Here is a 20,057-nt window from a genome sequence, read left to right as displayed (position 1 = left end):
CCACATTTTGTGCAAATCTGTCCAGTCCTTTTGAATTATCCTGCTGGCAGGCGGACTGACGGATGAACACGCAAAACCCTTGGCAGAGGTGAAAATTAAGGCCCATATGTGGTGCCATACTTACAGAGGAAAAAGACCAAAACTAATCACATTAAACAGAACAAAAGCATGTAGAAAATGTAAAACATAAATAAGGATCAATCCAAAATTGAATTGTAAATGAGACAAACATCAAACAATTTAAGAGATGACACTGCTTGAATGTCAGTGTGCATCTGATCAGTGTCAAACTTCATCTCCTCAGAGACACACTGGGATTTTCAGGACAATTTACACTTAATTTGGCCATGACAATCATAGGTGAAAATTGCATTTTGCTCAGTTAGGATCATTGCCTGGAACAGATCACGTGGTAGAGTAAGTGCACAGATTCAACATGAAGCATCTTGACTGACTAGCAGACTGATCCAAACGTACAGGCAGACTATAAATATAAAGAACTTCAAATGTTTTCGCCACCACGGACAACTTCAGCGTAGCTACAGTGACTCCGGCACAAAACAGTGAATCAGCCTTTGTCATGTCCTCATTTAATCATTTTCTGTGAGCGGATTTATGAATGAGACACAAAAAAAATAAACTGTTCAAGTGTTTCCAGAGCCTTAGCCTTAGCTTGACCTTTTTATTCCCCAATACAACAAAAAGCCATTTCTGAAAATCTCGCTCATTAAAAACAGGGTTTGGCTCAAACTAACTAGTAAGAACAAATCGTTGCACAATTAAACCCCTTTCGCTTTCATATGCCAAAGTGTCTGCTCCAATGCCGTCATTGTCTTGGCTTCTCATGGTGCTCCTGCGCTCCTTTGTGTTCACAATTGCTCCTCCTGAGTCATTAAAAACCTTATCAGGGGCTGCAGGTGGAAATCAGTATTTTCAGCTCGGATATAATTGCATTCGGGCTAATTTTTTGTCCTTTCTAGCTATATAACCTTTTTTTATCAGCTGTGGTTGTCGGAAGAACAATCATATATCCATGCAGGGTATTTAGGTATTCCTTTCTCTTTTAAACATTGCCGCAAGATGCTCTGTTTTGTTGACTGTTTAAAGGGACCCTTTTAAAAATCACTGTTATCATCTCTCAATATTGCAGGGAGAAGACTATAATAAAGTAGTAACTGTTGTCAGCGGTGAGAAAATTATTATTTTAACAGTCAATTCACTGCAGTGCTGTTTTTCTGGGTTAGCAATCCCTTCAGAAATCCACACCAATAAAGTTGAATCCAAAGGAGCAAAGTGAACCACTTTAGTGTGTGTTTGGCACCATGACTGAAGAATAGGGCCTCTGTTCAAGGCAAATATAATCTCACTGCTAAATGTTGTCAAAATCAGACAAATTAAGCTGGGCATGGCCTACAGCTTTTTCCTCTACAGGCAAGTTGTGATGGCTTGCGTCTCTGCGTATTTTGACTCAACACAGTCACACAGTCACACACGCACACACACACACACACACACACACACACACACACACACACACATACACACACATGTACCCATGCTGCGCAGGCTAATTGACTTGTATTTTGGCATTTTGTCTCGTGGGATATTTGGCAGCTATTTCATCTATGGGAGAGGCTTTCTCAGACTGACAAAAATATTACAGTGGTACACACACAGGAAAGAGGAGAGGAAGAGGAAGACAGGGAGATTTATTTTATGAGACGCTGGAAACAGGTCTGTCTGCTCATGACAAGATCAATGCCAATCAATGGGAGCACAAATTGAGGAGGCTGAAGTTCTCTATCCACTTCACATACAAATGGATGAATGTGCCAGTAGCTCTTATTGATTCGGTCCACACAAATCATAGGCTGCTCTTCGACAAAATTACAGATAAACTACTGCGAACATTGTGTTTAAAAGTTTTAACACTTGTTTTTGACTGGTAGCGTTTAATCTGAACAACTGACAAGGTGCTGGTGAGTCATGACCTTGCTGCCGTGGGCTGTTGTTAAACGGAGAACAGCAAAAAAGCAAAGGAACTCGCACTGCAAAAAGCTTAGGAATCTGTGCAGGAACACTGAAATAGTAAGACTACTGCCTCTCTTAATCTGAGACTTTTGTCAAAAAGAAGTGGAAAAGAAGTAAGGAAAAGGAAAAGAAGTGCAAGATCAGTAGAAAAGGGGGTATGAAGTAAGGATGCACCAATACCTCTGAGTTGTATATTATATGATTTGACTATGCTACCCTTAGGTCATATTATTAGCAAGTTAAAAGGTATCTGCTATCGCTGTTATGCTGATGACATTCAACTGTATTTTTCGTTCCTGCCTGATAAAACTGACAAACTGTCTGATTGCCATTAAGGATGTCTAACAACTTCTTACAGCTAAACACAGATATGACTGTGGTTCTTATCATTGCTTCAGATAGTATAGCTCCCAAAACATCTCAGTGTATTAGGTCCCTTTCCTGTGCTGCATGGTCCAAATTTTAGCAATCATGGTGTCATTTTTGATCAGGCTTTTCACATTGATCTACATATTAAATCACTGACCTGTACATGTTTTTTTTTTTTTTTTCCATGTGAGAAACATTTCTAAACTCAGGTCTATTGTATCATAATGTGAGCTAGAGATGATTATTCACGCCTTTATATCGTCCCAGCTAGCCCACTGTAATTCCTTTTTCATCTACCTCAGCAAGTTGTCTATGGACCGTCTTCAGATGGACCACAGAGCTGTTGACCAGCTCCAGCAGGATGACTCATATCACACCCATTTTATGCGTGTTACATTGGCTTCCTGTCAAGTTTAGGATTCATTCATTCCTTGTTTTCACATACAGAGCCCTGCATGGTCCTGCACCTGAGTATATCTGTGACCTTGTCCATTCTTATATCACTAGCAGGTCACTTAGGTCTTCTGGCCGGGGCCTCGCTCATGACTAAAAACATAAGGGGCTCATGCATTTGAAGTTGTGGCTCAAACTCTGTGGAATGCTCTTCCATCAGAGAAAAAATATGCAGTCTCCACTGAAGCTTTTGTCTTGCATCATGCTATGTAGAATTTGTAATTTTGTATGATTTTGAGTTGCTTTTTATTTTGCTCTTGTGAAGCACTTTGTGACATTTGCTCTGTAAAATAAAATAAAAAAAAATCCGCCTCTATACTTTCTTACTTCCTCTGTGCACTTTATGCACTCTCTGCATTCCCTCTTTGCACTGCCTTGCAGCTCCTCTGTCCTTTGACCAGAACTGGAGCGTTATGGCACTTGAGGTCGTTGTTGTCTCCTGAATAGATCTTTGCTTGTGGTGTATGAAAATCTCATATGTACATTGCTTTGGCATCTTCCAAATGTACATTTTAAATGTAGAAGGTGCTACACTAGATAAACTTTACTTACTTACTTACTTATTTAATTTCAAATGGCCTGAAAATAAAAGCAAATTGACTCGATTTTCCCCATTTTTGGTATGCAGGAGCTGTTTTTTTTTTTTTTTTTTTTTTTTTTTTTTTTAAAAAGGTGGGAAAAGACAGATTTTATAACAGCTCTTTTTTTCAGTGGCTGAAAACTAAAGGTCCGAGCATACACGGTTCAGTGAGACTAATTGTTCAGATCAGTGCTTCCCTGGTCAAAATTTAAAATTTTGCATTTGCACTTGATAATGAGGCATTCATGGTTTAGAGTGTCTTGAAGTTTAAAAAAATAAGTTTCAAAAAGTACATTTTGAAAGCCAGACATTTCAGCAGCTGGCAAAGCAACTGCTGAGCCTTTGGTATTGTTCAACAACCTTGTCGGTCCCTGCATATACATTATGGTCCCTCTCTGCGATGGAGCGCTTATTACGCCTTTAACAATTGATGTGAAGATGCCCTTGAGCCTCCAGACACTCCAATGTAGATGCTAAGTAACACCGGACTGTTTTCTACAGTACAGGGTAGCTGCCAAGTGTCAATGCTAAAGTGAAGTGAATGGCATATGAAGCAGGACAAGCTGCTTTTTCGTCTTTATTTTCTCTATAAGTGTGTCTTCTTTTGTAATACAACTGTATTGCTTTGGTGATTCATCCACTGGTTCTCCACCTATTGCACACCTGTCTGGCCAGGAAGAGGTCTCCTCTCTCCCTCTCTAGATTTCTTCAATTTTTCCCCAGTTTTTTTCTTGCCTGCTATGAGGATTAAGTTGGGAGGTGTCATCCTGTTTTTTTTTCCAGTTTGCTTGGAATAAACAGTAGATGAAGAATTGTATAGTCAGCATAAGCAGCAATAGCCACTGCGGTTAAACAAACAATGAAAAGAATGTCACAAAACTCGAATTCAACAAAAACTCAGAGGAGAACGTCATCACAGTCCCACCAACACTGTCTAATTGATATGAGACCTCTGGGAATAAGTGCAGTCCAGAAACTCCTGTGATGAACCATGGCACCAAAGATGGAGACAAATTTCATGGGATCAGTGTAGCAGAGGATGAACGCACCACACCATTTCTACCTACCCTGGAAACTTTTGTTGACCACAGATGGAAAGGCATTTCCCAGCATCACCACGGTGGGGTCGATGATGATCTCTCGGCTCCGGCCCTGTGACCCTGTGATCTCTCGTTGGCCCCCGCCACCATCCAGTCGCAGGGTCATCTCGTTGTCGTGGCGATCCATGAATACCTCATGCCATTCGCCATTGTCGAGGCGATAGGTGGGCAGGGTCAGGTTGTAGTCACCGTCGCCGAGGTTGTAGAAAACACAGAGAAGACCCTGAAAGATCTGCAGTGAGAAAAGGCAGATGTTGGGAGTCAACTTGGGATTCAAAAAATTTCGGCCTGATACAGAAAACCGCTTTCCGAACCCATGTTTGAAGTTTATAATCCAACTCCAATTCCACCTTTAACACAGTGCTGCAACATATTTTTTTAGAGGATTTAAAGTAACTTCAGAAATAATGCTTCAAATGCATGAACTTTAGCATGAATCCACTTGGCATTCCTTGGGTTCAGGCAGGAACGGATCACAAGGGGCTCTGTGGGCCCACTTCACCTTTCTCATGATAAATTAAATGATGAATAACTACACAAACAAAACAAGAAAGACATTTGCCACAAACTATAAAAACACCTACTAAAAGAAGTGAAATTTTCTCTGTCCTCTCCTCCTACAATGCATGGAAAAAGGAAAAACTAAAAAATCCTAATGGAGTTTATTGATTCTTCTCGGCTAAAAGCTTAAAATACTGTATGTTCTATCTGGCTATATTATTTACACAGATTCATCCATATATTTCTTCTACTCTATAATTGAAATACCACTTGCAGCTAAAATATAAGATGAAGAGCTGTGGAACAGTTGTCAGACTGACTTTAACCCAGTAATTTAGATATCCACATCTGTGATAAGACATTTCTTCAGCATTTATTTTTCCCATGTGGTGTCTAGCTCTCCATTATACAGGAACGGTACACCTAAATATGGCCTACATACTGTTAGATCCCCAAATTTTACATGGATTAAGGAGATAACGAAACAAACTGTGTCTGGGCCCCATAACATCACAAAGAAGATTCGTCTGGGCCTGATTATCGTTTAATAACTGCATTTAGGATTTATACATAACCACAAATTAACCAAACCATGAACAGTCGGGGCCTCTGATGGTCTGGGACCCATACCCCATGTGTCCTGCCCAGGTGAGTCCGACTATTTCTTGAGGTGTTTCAACTCGTGATCAAGTCTGTTCTGCTCTCAAAATCCACTTTGGCAGCTTAACTGGTCAACCCTTGAATTTCCCTTGCTTAATATCTTAGCTGTAATTTGTTTTAACTAATACCATACCCTCTATGCTTAATTCTTATCAATTAGAGCAGGTTTAGGAGACATATTGTACGGTTGGGCTTTCTGAAATGTAATCATTATTCTGTTGGTGTTCATTTTGATGTCTGTGGTGTGGTAAAACCAATAAGACGAGCAGCTGTTGTGGCACCAGAGAATGGGGATCTGAATAAAACATTTTAATTAGCTGGTGAAAGGATGAATCCATTAGCTAATGTGGCGAGTTGACCAATAAGCTTGACTAAGTGGAGGTCAGCAAACACAGGAGAAATGGAAAACATCCACGTACGAGGCTGACATTTATATTTTAATAAGTAGTATGATCCCCAATTAAAAAAAAAAAATGCATTTCCTCAACATATATCAAATGCTATCATCATATTAAAGGCCTATAAAGGCTCCAAAAACCAACATACCACACACACACACACACACACACACACACTTGAGGTAAAAATAATGGGCCCTATATCAAAAACAATACATTAGAAAACTCCCTCCTGACTAATTTGCTCTCTCACACATCAGCCTTTTAATTTTTCTTCCTTTTCCCAAATGCTCATTTAGGGCTTCTGTCCACCAAGCATTTGAGCATGTTATTTTATTTTCTTTATTTCTTTATTTATTTTTTGAGCCTAATATGCTCCAAAAGCACTTGGGAGAGAGCTGGTTGTTGTTCCTGCTGTTGCTATGGGACTGAAATCCTTTTGAAATAAGACAATGTTCTCCTGAAGCTGAAACCATTTTTAACTTGCAGCGTGTTGACTTGTAGCAACGTGTCCTGTTTCCAGTGCTGTCGACGCATCTGTGCACACACACACACACACACACACCTGCACAGACAGTTCATTGCAGAAAGACATTTTGCTGATGCTCACTGAGAGAAAAAGAGAGAGAGACACTCCGAGGGAGACAGAGAGACGGGGAAATGGAGAGATGAGGAGAAAAGAGATGTGTAATTTATGGATGAGAAGTGAGAATGACGGAAAGGTTAAAAAAAAAAAACCACACACACACACTTTTCTCATGTTTACACAACAAGATCTTTCCCCACCTCCAGATCTTCCCATGAAAACGGCTCTATTCCGGCTCCGCTGTGATGATAATCACTGGAGTATCACAGGGCAATACTCATTTAGAACAAAACTACAGGCCTGGACTGTGTGTGTGTGCGTGTGTGTCAGTGAGAGACCAATTCCAGTGGCCATTTTGGGGAGGAGGGGGGATGGGGACGCAGGGGAGGGGCGGTCTTCATTTAAATTTCAAACTGTTTCCTCCAAGTGTTTCCTCCAAGTGTCCCACAGAGCATAATTTGCTTCCCTCCATCTTCCTCCGCCACCGCTACCACGTAAACAGAGGACTGAGATGAGAAGGGCAGAGGAACAGACAGAGAGAGGGAGAGAGAGAGAGAGAGAGAGCGAGAGGGAGAGAGACAGATGTGGGGGAGTACTGGGCGTCTACCATTACCACTACCACTCCATCTCCACATAATAAAAGACAAAGCATATTTTTGTGGGAAGAGGAACACTCAGAACACTGACAAAAAAATGCAAACCCAGCCAACTCGCTCTCTCTTTAACTGTCTCCCTGTCCTTATCTCTCACTTTGCCCGTTTCACTTCTCCTCTCTCACTTTCTGTCTTTATTCGTTGCCGTCTCCTCCAGCATGCCGCTTTCTCCCCTCTGTCTTCTCCCTCTCCTTTCTGTCTCTCCCTCCCACTTCTCTTAAAGCGACTGGATAATGTGTCAAACGGTTCCAAGGTTGTTTAGCTGGAGAACCGTGGCTCATTTGAAGGCTCTGTGATGAAGTATTAATTATATTTAGAATCCACTGGGGCAGCGCTTTTTAGCTAGATGCACTCACAGCCACCTGATTTTACCCCCAATTAAAGCTGAACACAGCGGAGCAATTCAGCTCCTGCTTTGCTCCCTCAGTGGTGTGTGTGTGTGTGTGTGTGTGTGTATGTGTGTATGTGCGCTAGATTGTGTGCATGTCTTTTATGTGCGAGAGGTTCTTCACAAGGGTGTTATAGGTGTGTGTGTGTGTGAGGCTCCATTTTGGAGTAAATAGTCCCACTGCAGGGGCAGTTGATCCCCCCTGCAGCTCCATGCAACATGCACATAATGCTTCAGCCTTCAGTCTGTGTCAATGCATGAAGATCCCTGGCATATGCAGATGATGTGTTAATCTTCTGTCATTTGATGATCTTGCTATGAAGTGCAAATGCAGTGAAAATGAATGCAGATGATGGATATATATGCCAGGCACATACTTTTCAATGTTACCTTTATTTATCCATGGAAAGCCAGCTGAGCTTCATGCTCTTTTCCAGCAGCGCCCTGCTTCACATTCATATATTTCCACACTTTCACACCTGGCAGAGGTGGACTTTACCATTAGGCAAGGGCCGGCAACTGCCTTAGGCCCCAAGCTAACAGGGGTCTCATAAACACCTCCTGAAGTTGTAAATAAGAGATGATTTTTTTTTCCTGAAGAAATCATGCATTTCCAAAATTCATGAAAAAAGTCCTTAGAATACCTGGTTTATGATTGCCTAAGCAGACCCAGCAGTCCACTACGGTGGGCAACTGCATCTTACTGTTGTGTTACTTAAGAGTTTTACTATCTTACTAAGGCTTTCAGGGAGATTTCTCGTATTATAAACAACCGAATCAACCTTCAAGACCAGCCTCGACCTTTGAGGGTCCTCTGGCTGCAGATGATGTGTGCCTCATCTTTCCCTTTTGATGATAATGACAGCGATGATGGTAATGATAACAAAGATGATGATCAAGAAACTGTGTGACAGTCTGCCAAACCAATTTGATGATCCAGCTCTCTTGCTTGCAACGCTATCAGACAAAGGGAAGCATTTGCTACTGCCTGTGAAAAGCGAAAAGTAGATGTGTGTTTCATTTCCTTATATTTTCATCACGGGTAATGTTGTCAAAGAAATGACACTGTATTGAAAAGTGTTGTTCAATGAGCATGTGGAATAGACAGTTAGGTTTTTATTCTCCATACCGTTGTACAGTGTGTGTTTATTGTGCCAGGGAAGTGGAGGGCCCCATGCTCGTGTTTGCCTTAGGATTCAAAAACACTAAGGCTGCTGCTGAAACTTGGCAGCTGCCCAGCATAACCACAACTGGCCACTGTGCAGCTTCACTGGGGGTTCAGTGCCTTGCTCAAAGGCACCGTGGTCGTAGTCGCTGAAGGACAGCACAGTGCTCAAGTTCAAGTTCAAGTTTTTGTAAGCCCAATATCACTTTTTCCAGTATCCCCTGATTTAATCCTCACAGCGGGCAAGGAAAAACCTTCCCCCCCAAAAAAACAGCTGAACAGGGAAAAATGGAAGAAATGTTGAGAAGGACCACAGAGCGAGGAGACCCGATTCCTGGACAGACAGGTGTGCAATAGGCGTCGACCCTGTGAGCAGCTGCCCATTCATTTTCTTTACCTAAATCTTTCCAGCCGGTCCAGGGATTTGAACCTAAAATGCCCCTACAGAGTTGGGCTTTAGATTGGCTCATTAAGTTCTACTTCATTAAGCACTGGTACTGCTTAAGTACTGGTTCCTGATTGGTTGATACCACTAAACTCCTGCACATATAGTATTCCTGTTAGATCTCAACAGCCTCATTCATTCAAACATTACTACTCATTTGGTCACATGGCCTTTGTAGCCCAGCAAAATGAACGAGAAAAGCTAGTTCAGTCAGGAAACTCCCAGGGTACCGTCAGCTGATTGGTTCCTGACTGGCATGCCTTTCATAGTTAACCAATTATTATCTCACTCCCTAAATTCAAAGCCCTTTAAATATCACGTCAGCTTACCTTCTCATGCTTCTCATGCATTATAGCATCGCTTTAACCCACCTCCTCCCCAGACCCACCTGCTTAGATCTGTTTTTATGCCCTAGGGGTGATTGCTTTCATCACTATGAAATACAGTATATAAATATATCTATATATATGCAGCAGGGAAATCAAACGAATGGTCATGCCTCATCATTAAATAAATCCATTTTCTATACGTGAGTTGTCCTGACTGAACATGTTCTAACAGGAATGGTTCTAGCAGAGCGCTAACTAGTGATAGCTGGACAGATCACTGCCATACAGTCAGACCCATGATATCAGTATGAATAAAATCCGCACCCATATATATATGCACATAGTCTGCACACATATGGCCCATGCAGATGGTGGGAAATGTATGACTGAATAAACACGTGATAAGCATTGCAAATCAATGGCAAATCATCTTTGAAGTCCTTCATGCAAGAATCCTGTGCCTTCCCTGCCTTCAACTGTCAGAGAAGAAGGAAAGAAATAAAGAAAGATTTAAGCCTATTTTCTATATGTCACCAGTCCTTTGTAGTCCCAGTTTGATGATTTCCTTTTGTGAACATCTATCCACTAAATATACAATGTAAAAACGTACAACTGGCTTTAAACAAATCTAGGTTTTGCTTAGCATGAATGTTGTGCGGATGGACTGATTTTGCAAGTTAGTGTGCTGCACTGTGCAAAGGCATAACAGTCCCTTTTTCATTTTCTGCCTTGTGTTTAATAAAGCAAAAAGCCATGTACATGTTAATGTAATGATATTTCTCTTTCTATTGTTATTACTCTATACAGTGTTGGTTGGTCCATTAACCTTACCTTATCATCAAAATTTACCCAATTTCCCCTCAGGGATCAATAAAGTATTTCTGATTCTGATTCTGAACCTAAACAAGGGGACACGTGCAATCATAATGTATTCATGTATTGCATGTGTATCCTTGTTTCTGGCTTTATTTTGTATTCATTATGAAGCACTTCAATTTCTTATTTTAAGAAATCCCCTGTACAAATACATCTTCTATCTTCTTCTTCTTATTATTTTATAAGTGATGTCAATCCAAAAAGTTAAATGTGCACAATAACATTGAAATCTTTTATTCTGCTGTGGAAACATGTTGCACAGCCACTGTATACTGCCTTACATTAATCTCCACCATAACTGCGTACGATCTAATAGTCATTGCTTCCACATACTCTGTAATATTACTCTGTTTTTTACTATGTAATAATAATGTCCTAACTGCCTAATATCTAATAAGGGAGAAGTGCTGCAAAATGAAATGTTTACAAGGAGACAGTAAAAGTCGAGTAAAATAATGTCAGGATCAAGTGGGACTTATAGAGTTTTTTGGCCTTTGGGTAAAATTGAGGCCCATGCTCCAAACCAAGTTAATATTACAGTCATTACCAAGAGCAAATCTCCTACAGCAAAGCCTGATCTCTCCGTCAGAGGACGGGAAAAAATGTGGAAACTGGTGGAAAGAGAAACGAGAAATGCCAGCAATGCCAGCAACTCTGACAGAGAGCAGCGAGGCGGCTTACTGTAAGTGGTGAGAAAAAGAGAGACGGAGGGTATCAAAGGGGGGCAAGAAGGAATGATGAAAAGATAAAAAGGTGAAAGAAAGAGAGAGAGTGTGAAGAGAGAGCAAGAGAAGAAGAGAGAGAGAGAAAGAGAGAGAGAGAGAGAAGCTATGAGGGTTATAGAGCTGTGAGGCAATAATGAAATCTCAGACCTGTCAAACCTCTCAGGTAACCTTCAGCACAACCACACACACACACACACACACATACACACACACGTGCATGCACACGCAAACAATTCTAAGGGATGTGCACCAAAACCTGATATTTACTATTCATGTTTTAGATCATCAAATTCAAAATCATTGTAACTGTGTTTGACGTCTCACCACCTTTAGTGAAATTTCTGATAACATGTTGTCTCTGTTTGGCCTTTTATCCACATGAATATGCAAAATACAACAACAACAACAACAACAACAACAACAACAACAGTCATAACCTTAAACTAGCTTTATACTGATCCAAATCTAATTGAAATATTAACTCTAAACCAAAGTCTTAGCCTTAAACTACTCCGTTCATCGGCAAAATGTCTGTGGAGACGTTTCTTAATCTTTTTGTCTTTGGGAGGAGATTTGGTCCTCCTAAGGGCAGAACTACAAGAATGAACTCACATTCACAAGCACAAACACAGGAAGGTGCTGCAATCAGTAATCCAAACACAGGTGCAAAATAAGGAGAAAAAAAAGGGTGGAAAAAAAAAAAAGAATTGTATAATTTTAAACCAACCATGTCATTGGAAACCAAGTCACACATAAACCGGCAGACACACACAGAGCTCCTCACATTGTGAGTTTGCAGCCAGCCAAGAGAAACGCATACTAATTCCTTTTTCTGATTAAAAGCAGACCCACTGAACTACTACAGTTAAACATAATCCTATATGAGGCATAGCATTATATTCTGATCAAAAGAGCACTGTAAAGGCTTCCAGTGACTGCTAAAGCGGGAGCCACTTCATCAGATTATACATGTTTTCATGCTGCCTGCACCCTGGAATAAGTGCGGTATTTATGGCGGGTTTATGATGTGAACCCACTCCCCATGTGGCTGTGCTGATGGAGCACTGAGGCAGTTAAGAGGAAATGCAGGGATGGATGGATGGGCAGTGAGAGAGACGAGGATGAGAGGCAGGAATCAGAGAAGAGACTGTAACTGCACCTGCAGTGTGTCTAATCATCATCATTTCAGACCTTGAAGTTTGATCAATACCAATGGTCGCCGCGTGGGCTGAGATACAGTGACAGCAGAGGGCTGGGAAGGGACAGCATGATCCCAGAAAGAAAGTCAGAGGCGGCGGTAAAGGCATTTAAAAAAAAGAAAGAAAGAAAGAAAGAAGGAAAGAGAGAAAGGGATGCTAGTTCACAAAAGAGCACTAGGCATTCAAGAAGAACGACCAGTGGAAAAAAAAAAGAACAAATAATCAGTTTTAAGGTATTTGTGGGTGTGATTTCGACATCAATCCAAATCATCTGGACTGTTGATGTTGTAAATCACGACATCTCAATTACTCTGCTCTCTGAAGACACACCAGCTCAAGTGTCCAGACGGATCCACATCCAGAGGCGTTGTGAATACACTGCATTTACCATTTACAGGGCATTGGCGAGAGCGGAGCTTACAGGAAAATTCTAGCCTCTGCGCCTTTCGCACTGTTAGATAGTATCATCAATCTGTGATGTTCACTGTATCCCAGGAGTTATTTTGTGATGAAGTGCTGCAATTTACTTTTTTGGTGCACCCACTTTCCCTGAACCTGTCCTGTCCTCTTTTACCTCAGTTAGTGGTTTCTCTCCCCAGACTGGGGGTTTCTCCGTGCTGTATTGTGTGGGTCAAGGGAGAAATGATAGAAGCAGCAATTGCCATCGTAAAGAGAGTATTGCCTTTCATACACTGCCAATGCAAAGATTCTTAAATGCAAGCTGTGACAGCGCTGAATTCTGGTCCATTGAAGCTATTGTCGGTGGATAAATTGGCCTGTGTGACTCTTTTGCGATGGACAGCTGAATGCTGGTGCAAAATGGTGAAACTAGAATGATGAAGGGTCTGATGAGGAGCAGGTGTGGTTGAAATGTCATCTTGGTGCATTACAGAGTTTTAAATGGAGCCCTGTAGACTGTGAACTGTTCCTCTCTATATATTTTTTTAATCTAGAGAGAAGTTCTTTCTTATGGCCACTAGATGGAAACTACACTCAAAAGATTCAATGTATGAAACTCAATGGATTAAAATAGTGCACATCTCTCTTGATTTACTACCTCAAAAAATGTATATTTAAAAATAAAAAAATAAATATATATAAAAATACAGCTCCTTTTACAGTAAAAAGAAGCTGTGATGTGTGTGTGTGTATTTAAGGTGTGGTTAGCGTTTGACTGACAGGTTTCTATCTGGATCCTGAGGAAGCATCAGCTGGTGCTTCGCCTGGTACCAGCAGGTGATGCATCAACTGGCAACAATTAGCACCACAGCTAATCCTAGCACCGTAGTTAATGCGTAGCCATGCCCTGTGTACGTTTAAAAGACAGTGAACCTTTTTTGTGCTATCCTCTTCCACACACTGAATGACTGGCTCTCTCTCAGGAGGCCTAACTATAATTATTTGCTTACCTTTAGGTAAATACATCTTAGTCTCTTGCATGATTACTGTTCTGCCAAATTCAGCACGTAACTCCGCCTTCAGTTTAGGCGTTGCCCCCATACACCAAACACGTGCAAGCTGATTGCAAAAAGTGCAACTTTTCTAAGCATTCCAACTTACCAATTTTTCACAATTCCAGAAACAACACAATTTTTTGGTCCTTTACAAATGGATTTGCAAGCCTCTATGTCACATACATTTTGCGCTACGGACACACACAAAATACAAAAAAAAACAACGTATAAATGTATAAAAACACCATAGCAATTGCTTTGCAATGCCCTAGCAACCACCCAGAACACCATAGCAACGGCATAGCAACATCCCCAGACACCATACCAACTGCCTAACAATTCCTTTTCAACCATCAGGAACACCATAGCAACCGCTTAGCAATGCCCTGGCAACCATCATGCACACCGTAACAGCTGCCATAGCAACCGCCTAGCAATGCCTTAGCAACCATCATGCACACCATAACAACTGCCTAACAATGCCTTTACAGCCATCAGGAACACCATAGCAACCGCTTAGCAATGCCCTGGCAACCATCATGCACACCGTAACAGCTGCCATAGCAACCGCCTAGCAATGCCTTAGCAACCATCATGCACACCGTAACAACTGCCTAACAATGCCTTTGCAGCCATCAGGAACATCATAGCAACCGCTTAGCAATGCCCTGGCAACCACCCAGAACACTAAAGCAACCGCATAGCAACATCCCCAGACACCATACCAACTGCCTAACAATTCCTTTTCAACCATCAGGAACACCATAGCAACCGCTTAGCAATGCCCTGGCAACCATCATGCACACCGTAACAGCTGCCATAGCAACCGCCTAGCAATGCCTTAGCAACCATCATGCACACCATAACAACTGCCTAACAATTCCTTTTCAACCATCAGGAACACCATAGCAACCGCTTAGCAATGCCCTGGCAACCATCATGCACACCGTAACAGCTGCCATAGCAACCGCCTAGCAATGCCTTAGCAACCATCATGCACACCATAACAACTGCCTAACAATGCCTTTACAGCCATCAGGAACACCATAGCAACCGCTTAGCAATGCCCTGGCAACCATCATGCACACCGTAACAGCTGCCATAGCAACCGCCTAGCAATGCCTTAGCAACCATCATGCACACCGTAACAACTGCCTAACAATGCCTTTGCAGCCATCAGGAACATCATAGCAACCGCTTAGCAATGCCCTGGCAACCACCCAGAACACTAAAGCAACCGCATAGCAACATCCCCAGACACCATACCAACTGCCTAACAATTCCTTTGCAACCATCAGGAACACCATAGCAACCGCCTAGAAATGCCTTAGCAACCATCATGCACACCATAACAACTGCCTAACAATGCCTTTGCAGCCATCAGGAACACCATAGCAACCACTTAGCAATGCCCTGGCAACCACCCAGAGAACCATAGCAACAATTTATCAAAATATTACATCTAAAAATATATCACACTCTGTGATCGGAATAGCACAAGAAAAGCAGTTTGGCACACGGACACATTTTTGGCACAACGAGCAAGCACATTTAAAGTTTCTACAGAAATGTTAGCCAGTGCTAGTTTTAGCTACATTTTCATTTAGTTTTTTTTTTTTTTTCATTAATCACTGACAATATCCTTGTATTTTTGCCAAGTTGATTAAACAGCCAGGTCCATTTATTTTATAAATACTTTTGCCCCGTTCATGTGGTGTTGTGTCGCATTTTCACGTTTCCCAGAAAGAAGTGCACATGAACACACTACCGAGCTGTGCAGTTAAGTTGGAGAAATCAGGATTTTATATATAGCCGAATACAAATTGTTAGAGTTGTGCCATTTAGGAATTTGCCACAGCTCAGAGTTTTCTGTGAACAGAATAATAAAAATTTGATCAGATAATACCTCAGTAAGACACATAAAAATTTAAAATGTAGACACTACTGTCCCCAAATATTTTGCTTCCTGCCTCCTCATTCCCAGCTCCAAAGCACACGAGTGCAATTAAATTTTTACGTCTAACTTTGCAAATTTGGAAGTCGGAGCTTACAAACCATCAAAGGATGAAACCAACATACACACACACATATACACATACACATAAACAAAGTGTTACCTCTAGTCGTATGTATTCACTCTGCTCCTTAGAGATCAGACTGAGGATGGTGCTGCTGTGTTTGCGGGTTCGGACCAAGACTTGAACCCACGTCCTCCGGGCCGGGAGAGGAGCCGAAAACTGGTAGTGCACGTGGCTGCGCCCATCGAAAGAAAACTCCGGGACCTCTGGTGTTTGCGTAGTCACAGACACATGCACACACGCACACACACACACACACACACATACACAAATCGAATGGGTCAGATACAGCTATGATTCAGAATAAACATAATTAAAATTTTACACATGACACACTACATTTCAGCCGTTTGGAAGACGCTCTTCTCCGGAGGGAAATAACCTGAAGTGACTTCCGCTAAAACACTTTCACAAGTTCCTACACTCCCAAAATAAACACAAAGCCGGTGGCATGACAAGATATGCAAAAGACACGAACTAGAATATGTATGTGTGGTTTAGCTCGGGGTTGTGCTTGGTTTTCCCCTTCTTAGAGCCAAACTCCCAGAAGTGGACACTGTGCATGCCAAGCAGGCCAAACCAAGCACACCTAAAACATTTTCAAAGCCATTCTTCCATCTCATGCCATGTCCAAGTAACATGTTCAGTCAGCCCCTCCCATCTCTCTCTCTCTCTCTTACTCTCTTCATGCAGCTTGGATGAAGTGGAGTGGCTCATAAGGCACTGCCTACGGGCATTGTATTATCACTCAGCATGTGTTTTTCTTTCTTTCTTTCTTTCTTTTTTCTTTTTTTTTTTTTTTGGGTCACTTGAACTTGTGTGCAGTTTTCAGCTGACACATTCAGTAGGCACCATCTTCTCCAAACTTCTTCCCATAAGTTTTTGTATCCATTTTTTTTTTGCATTATGTGCTCAAGAAGGACACCTAGGCATTCATATGTGATTTGTTGATGCCTATTCACATCGCTGAAATGCATTCAACAATGCCCATGGACAAGACGTAAAGAAAAAAGAGCATGGTCAACTTTTAAGTTCAAGCGGCAAGAGCGGCGTAAAAAAAAAAAAAAAAAAAAAAAAAAGAAAAGTTAGTCATAAAAAAAGGAGATTTTCTCTATTCACTGCGTGCAATATTCAATCACACAATGCAAAGATACAACCAGCAACTACGATTCTAAGGAAAAGGAGATGAAAACATTTTCCTTTTGAACAAGCTGCCACTGCTCCATCAGCTTGGATACACACACACACATAATTACAATTCAAAGGTCTTGCACCAACAAAGCTCCAGACCGACGCAAACTATCTATTGAAATATGTTTTGCAAGGAGAGGTGGAAGTGGAGACTGAGACTGAGATTGTGCTGGACCAAGAGCAACTTGGAAATCCAGATCTTTTTTCTTAGTGCATGTGGGTTGCCCCATATCCTCTGTGTATAAAGGTGATTTGTCAAATTTGTTAAGAAAGTAAGTTACTTCAAGACTCTTTAATACGCCAAGGTTAAACCAGAAACACAACAAAAACTCTCTGCAGTTCCCTTTATGGCCAGCTGGGAAAAAAAAAAAAGCAAAACGGTATAACACACGTGTACAAGTCCAAAATAGTTTGGCTCACCTTCTTCACACTGGTGTCCTGTGTAGCCCGGCACACACTGGCAGCTGAAGGAGCCCCACTCGCCATGACAGCGCCCCCTGTGGCCACAGGATGGGTAGCCCATATTGACACAGCTGCTATCAGTGGTCAGACAGCCTGGAGAGCTGGACTGGGAGTCAGCAGGGGAGCCCAAATCATAAAGCTGGAGGGGGCAGATAGAGAGGGAAGGAGATGGAGGGTTACGAAAGGAGAAAATGGAGCGGATATGTGTGCGTTCAGAAAGTACAGATGAGGAGAGGAAAAGGATAGAAGGAAGAGGAAGAAGGGAGATAGGGATCCAAGGGAGAAGAGAAAATTAGGACGGGATTCAGTGGAGGAGTGAAAGAAGGAAAGAAAAGGATGAAACAATGAGAAGAAGGTGAGAAGGAGGAAGGAAGAGGAGATGAGGAGAGGATACAAGAGTAGACAAGAAGAAACGATGCAAGGAGGAGAAGGTGGTAATATAACAGTGGAAAGGGGAACAAAGAGTCAAGGAAAAAGAAGAGAGGAAGAGGTGAAGGTAGGGCCAAAAAAAAACAAAAAGAAAGAAAAAAGGCAAGGAAAGGAGAGAAATGTTTAGAGGAATGGAAGACAACAAAGTACCGGTTACAAACAGGAGACAAAAAGGCAAAGTGGCAGCAGTGGGAGGGGGATTGAGGAAGAGGTAGGGGAGAGATGAAGGGGGCGAGTAGCCAGAGGGAGAGTTGGACCACAGATTGGCAAAAAGAAATAGAATGACAGAGAAAAAGAAAAAAAAAACAGAAGAGTTGAGTAAGAAACTTTTAAACGCCTTGAAGGACACAAGCTCAGGGTATAAGGTGGCCCTATCTTCGCTTGACTTTCATCCCCCCCTCGCTCTCTCTCTCCTCCCAAAGTGAAGAAACCGAACACTGGACCAAAGCAATCTCCTCGTGGACAAAGAGCATGGCGCGCTGCACACGGCGTTAAAAGGACAGGGGAACCTTGAGCGTCCAAATTCATGTCCCTCACAAAAGCATTTCATAAAGGACAATATTAATATGTTCAATCGCCTCCCTCTCCAATCCAAACTTTATGAGTTCCCACCGTCACAGCTATAAGGACAAAGGGAAGCAGCCCTGAGGTGGAAAAAAAAAAAAAAAGCTGACAGACAGTGAGTCATCCCGCCAGGGAGCCACTGATTGGCTCTGACCTCCAGCGCAGAAGCTTCTTATTGGTCAGTGACCCTTGGAGAGTGAGGGCCGGTCTGTTCTCTGCATGAGGACCAACGGTGGATATTGTTAATGATTGAGCCACAGCAAAGACACTTCAGGGTGTCTGCAATTGATTTGGCTGTTTTATATGACTGTGTGTGTGTGTGTGTGTCTACTCTGTCTGTATACCAGCATTATAGTTGGACTGATAAATGGGTCAATATTGCCCTTTAGTTAGATCTACACAAGCCAGTTTTTTTATGTAGAAATCTGCTCGTCTTATCAGCCTAAATGACAAAGCCAGGCTCCAACATCCCAACTAACAGAGACACTGTAGATTTGCCTAATTTGCACAAATGAAATTCTGGTGTTGATTAAGTTTGGCACGGGAAATGATGAATTTCAACTTTAAGAGTGAAATACAAACTTTCTGAGCGAGTGCACCGACCACAACGTCTTCCACCTGCACACACCCAACACCAAGAGAAAGAGATTCAGATCTAAGGAGTTTACTGATGTCACTTTTCACGATTTCTCGGTCATGAGGTGCTCCACACTTTGAATAATTCATAATTCATAATTCCATTTGGCTGCCGAGCTCCCCGATCAGATCAGTCTGAAACCAACGCTTTGCTGTGAAAGATCCAATCAGCGCTGGAGCTAAAATACTTGACGAAGACGCAGATCGTTTCTGTGTGATTTGTGGGGTTTCCGCTGTCCTCCCTGCCCTCCTTCAAAGCAATGAGCCTGGATGGGTCAAAAACAATACCCGTCCAGGCTCATTGCTCAAAACACCAAAAATGTACAGCATCAGAACTTTAAAAAAAAAAAAAGCCTGATGACTAACACATTATCTATCTGCCCCAAAGTACTACAAACTACCTGGAAGGACAGAATGCACCAGAGGTAAGTGGCAAAATATCCTTTTTTTTTCTTTGTATTTTAGGTTAATTGTTCCTTTAATGGTACATGATTGGGCTCATGCACTCGTCGTAATTCGTTAGCCACCTAAAATCACTGAATTTGTATGATCTGGAAGAGCAGCAGAGGAGAATTTTAGTGTCCCAAGATGAAATTCTGGGAACAGCCAGCAAGCACGTGACAAACAGTGCAGAAAGTGGCCAAGGACAACATCAACCCGCAATCAAAATTTACACAGTGTGATATTATGGCTCTGTGAAATTCATATTATTTTCTTTTTTTTTTTTTTTTTCATGTTGTAGCCTATATTTGCGCAGGCTTTCTTTCAACGTGGGTGCAGACCGT

The 20,057-nt window shown here is 41.9% G+C and overlaps 1 protein-coding gene across 1 annotated transcript in view; it reads right to left on the bottom strand.

The window, feature by feature from the left end:
• LOC115376252 (neural-cadherin) overlaps positions 1-20,057 on the bottom strand; it is a 376,719-nt gene that overhangs the window by 35,383 nt on the left and 321,279 nt on the right. The window contains exons 31-33 of the mRNA XM_030075748.1: positions 17,602-17,782; positions 16,030-16,196; positions 4,501-4,765 (exon numbers count right to left, since the gene is read on the bottom strand). Of these exons, the coding sequence (XP_029931608.1) occupies positions 4,501-4,765; positions 16,030-16,196; positions 17,602-17,782 (613 nt within the window). The remainder of the gene's footprint in view (positions 1-4,500; positions 4,766-16,029; positions 16,197-17,601; positions 17,783-20,057) is intronic.

Source organism: Myripristis murdjan, chromosome 3 (genome assembly GCF_902150065.1).
Source record: "Myripristis murdjan chromosome 3, fMyrMur1.1, whole genome shotgun sequence".
NCBI lineage: Eukaryota > Metazoa > Chordata > Actinopteri > Holocentriformes > Holocentridae > Myripristis > Myripristis murdjan.
Note: the sequence above shows the minus strand (reverse complement) of the source record. Positions and strands in the feature narration are given on the sequence as shown.